Source organism: Poecilia reticulata, unplaced genomic scaffold, assembly GCF_000633615.1.
Source record: "Poecilia reticulata strain Guanapo unplaced genomic scaffold, Guppy_female_1.0+MT scaffold_236, whole genome shotgun sequence".
In the NCBI taxonomy this organism is placed as follows: Eukaryota; Metazoa; Chordata; class Actinopteri; order Cyprinodontiformes; family Poeciliidae; genus Poecilia; species Poecilia reticulata.
In genome coordinates, this window is record NW_007615028.1 from 328,614 (window position 1) to 332,493 (window position 3,880).

General features: G+C 39.6%; 2 protein-coding genes across 2 annotated transcripts in view; both read left to right on the plus strand.

Moving 5' to 3' along the window:
• LOC103460409 (formin-binding protein 1-like) overlaps positions 1-1,421 on the plus strand; it is a 40,447-nt gene extending 39,026 nt beyond the window's left edge. The window contains exons 11-12 of the mRNA XM_008402564.2: positions 195-353; positions 836-1,421. Coding sequence (XP_008400786.2) covers positions 195-353; positions 836-864 — 188 coding nt within the window. The 3' untranslated portion in view covers positions 865-1,421. The remainder of the gene's footprint in view (positions 1-194; positions 354-835) is intronic.
• Positions 1,422-3,440: 2,019 nt separating this feature from the next.
• The window catches only part of pierce1 (piercer of microtubule wall 1), a 2,945-nt gene continuing 2,505 nt past the window's right edge, over positions 3,441-3,880 (plus strand). The window contains 2 exon segments of the mRNA XM_008402552.2: positions 3,441-3,484; positions 3,486-3,596. Coding sequence (XP_008400774.2) covers positions 3,456-3,484; positions 3,486-3,596 — 140 coding nt within the window. The 5' untranslated portion in view covers positions 3,441-3,455.

Here is a 3,880-nt window from a genome sequence, read left to right on the forward strand (position 1 = left end):
ATCACCATCCTCATCATCACCATCACCGTCCTCATCACCATCATCACCATCATCATCACCATCCTCATCATCCTCATCACCATCATCATCATCATGATTTGCTTGAGTTTCACCCTAAAATAACGACACAGGAAGCTTCTGATGGGCTCTGCCCTCCGTCAGGTGGTTCTAGTTTGTTCTGACTCGTCCTGCAGGTCAGAACGAAGGAACGCTGTCGATGGTGGAGGGGGAGCTGCTGTCTGTGGTGGAGGAGGACAAAGGAGACGGCTGGACCAGAGTCCGCAGGAACCTGGAGGAGGAGGGATACGTCCCCACGTCCTACATCAAGGTGTTTCTGGACGGCAGTGCCAAAGGTACCGAGTCACCTGGGAGGGTTCTTCATGCTGGAGGTCAAAGGTTAAAGGTCAACTCAGTCAGAGGAGCTAGCAAAGAAATATTAAATTATTCATTTCCCAGGAAGATCTTTGTCCTGGTTGGACCAAACCGGCATTGGTTCTAGGAACGGCCCGGTTCCTGTTTAAACCCGGCTTAAAATGTTCCTTTATATGGAGCCTGAAGCTTAAATGGCTTCATGAAACAACAACAAAGGTTGTACAGTTTGGTTCCCACCAGGAAGTGACGAGTTTCCTGAAGGTCAGAAAATTCGTCACTTCCTGTCTCATGTCTGTCTCACTCCTACATGTCTGTCTCACTCCTACATGTCTGTCTCACTCCTACATGTCTGTCTCACTCCTACATGTCTGTCTCACTCCTACATGTCTGTCTCACTCCTACATGTCTGTCTCACTCCTACATGTCTGTCTCACTCCTACATGTCTGTCTCTTTGTCTGGCAGGATTTGCACAGACCAGTCGTCTCGTTTAGCTCATCTGTCAGCCTATCAGGACGTCTTGCAACAGGAAGTGGCAGCTTCTGATTGGACAGAATTACTCTTTGGACATTTCACCCAATCAGTGTTCAGATGATTAACTTGCGATGAACAGAAGCCTCTGACTGACCAGTCAGCCTTCAGGACTGATTTTCATTGACATCTGATTAACTTTGTGAAGAATCTGGAGGAGAAACCAGAAAAAACAGGATGTGATTTTAACAGGAAATGAAGCAAGCTTTCAGGCTGTGATGTCATTGCTGTGCTGACATCACAGCAGGTGTGAATTCAAAACATTCAGTGTCTTCTGTAAATATGAACCCCACCAACACAAATATTAACCACGCCCATGGAGAGGGGGCGGGGCACATAGGCTCCGCCCCTTAGTCAATGAGTATTGAATATATTAAGTGTGTGAAATGTGAATGTTTTGATTTAATAATTATCCCACTGACAAGTTATTAACCGATTGTTTTTTTATTAGTCTTATGAGCACGGCATTTGTAACTTCCTGTATGTACAACTTTCAAAATAAAGTCCACTCTGAGCTGAACTTTTGTGTTTGCTGTCTTAAGTAGGAAAAGCTGTGCCAGGTTCCTGCAGACATTAAAATTAAAGAGTGGTTATTGTTATATTTTCATAAGTTTGTTTTGTTTTGTCTTTGGTTAACTGGCAGACTCTTCTACTCTCCTTTTTCTGTTAGGATCTTCAGTTGTTTTGGGTTTTGGTTTTGAATCATTGATTCTAGTTTAATTATTATTTGTTCGTTATTGTCTTTATTTGATAATATCAGCTGTTACTTTAGTTCAGCCCTTCTTGCTGATTATAGTCTGTTTATTTCTTGTACCCATTATTCCAGTACTCTAGTTTTATGTTCATGCTTATGTCCAGTTATCGGCCCGGTTCCAGTTCTCCTTCCTCCTTCCTGTCCTTCAGATGGGCTTTCGAGAAGGACCTCGTTGCAGCAAACAGGAAGGGGCGGGACGGACCGCTGTCAGTCTCAAACCTTATTTGGAAATGGGATTATTGTAATCCGGAAGTGAAAGGGACGCTATTTCTTATACTTCCGTTTTTATTTTCTTTTGAAATCTTTGATATATTTTTACCTTTAGGAAGTAGTTTCACTCTCAAAATGTATTTGAACTCATTTCTTTTATTTACTTCACGGCAGCTCAGTTTTTAACAAATTCTGTAGCTTTCTGTGTTCTTCTAAATCTGCTCCTTAGTCGCATCTTTTGGGCTCGCTACTGCCTCTAGTGGCGTGGGGGTGGTAACACAACTAATATAATTACATTAAATCAGAATACGACAACGTATTATTTATTATTAATTCTGGCATTACTGGAACAGTAAAAGATAAATTCCCTCACAAAAGAACATACCTTTTCATTTTATTAAGAATGTAGAGCTAATTAAATGAGCTAAAGACCTTAAAATGGTTCCAGTTTCTCTCGATGGTCAACCTGTTGAAACTGGCAGATTTTAAATACCTCTGGTCATTCCTGGACAATCAGCTCAACTTTGCTGAAAACTGACTATATCTTTAAGAACTGTCCTCAGAGACTCTATCTTTTAAGAAGACCTTGTGGTTACCCAACTTAAGGTTGTCGAGTTAAAATGTTAAAGCTAAACATTTTAACTTGAGTTTTAACTTTTCATCTCGGCTGCTTTGGTCACATGAGCTGCAGATTAACAGACAATCTTTTAAGAATATTGAATGGTGAATGTTTGGTGAAACCAAAAACATCTCTGTCTCAACTGTTTGCTGAAAGAACATGAAAGATGACAAGAAATACTTTAGCAAGGAGCATTTATCCTCTTTATTTATCAGTAATATAATGACGTACTTCCTGTCTAACGGTGTTTGATTTGTGCTCCTATTATTCCTTATTAGTTTTACATGTGATGTTTGGAGTTAAAAGGCAGATTTATGAAAAAAAATAATCTTTATAGTAAATTCAAAGAAAGTAGTATGACAGCACATTAGTAACGTTTGATATAATAAACTGAGCAGAAAAAAGAATAAATTAAAGAGAAAAAATAAATAACTAAGGAAAGTAAAACAAAATGCTACAAAGAGGAACTTGAAATCTTAAGATATTATCATACTGGGCCAGTGATGTTGCAACATTTAATTTCCTACATGTTTATGCATATTTAATTAATATCTACAGCACACCTGCAGCATATTCAATTAATATCTACATTTTTTTGGAGTGGAATAGAAAGCTGCTTGGTTCTTATTGTCACCATGATTTTTAAACAAATGTTTTCTTCTCAGACTAAATGAGAAAACTGAAGAATTATTGTAACATTTTTGGTTCATAAAATCACAACATTCATAGTTTCTTTTAAAAAGTACATTTTATTTCCATTAGTCTTTTTATTTTTCAAATGTAGCATCATCTCTCTCTCGCTCCAACGGGGTGGACGGCCTTTATGCGTCTGAAGGTTCTGGTGGTTCTGACCCATATTTTGTAGCATCTGCTGTGTAATTTCTGACTGAAGATAATCTACAAACAGAAATTCTTCCCACCTTATAAGGACATCCCCGCAGAAGGGGGCGGGGCCTGTCCCTGCTGTCTCCATGGTAACAGCTGTGTTGTTGCTAACTGAGCTCTCTGCAATCAGACATGGAGGATCAGAAGAATCTAACTTGTGACTTTTACCGCACCGATCCAGATCTGCCGGAGAGATTCAACAACCCTGAATTTTTAAACACTTTCAGGTAAATAATTAATAATAAATTAATAACAGTCAGCCGATCCAAATGATCCAAACCTGCTGCTGTCCTGAGACTGGCCTGTCACACAGGCAGTACTACTATAGTAGCAGTAGTAGCAGTAGTAGTGGTTGTAGTAGTAGTAGTAGTAGTAGCAGTAGTGGTTGTAGTAGTAGCAGTAGTAGTAGTAGTAGCAGTAGCAGTAGTAGTAGCAGTAGTAGTAGTAGCAGTAGCAGTAGCAGTAGTAGTAGCAGCAGCAGCAGTAGCAGTAGCAGTAGCAGTAGTAGTAG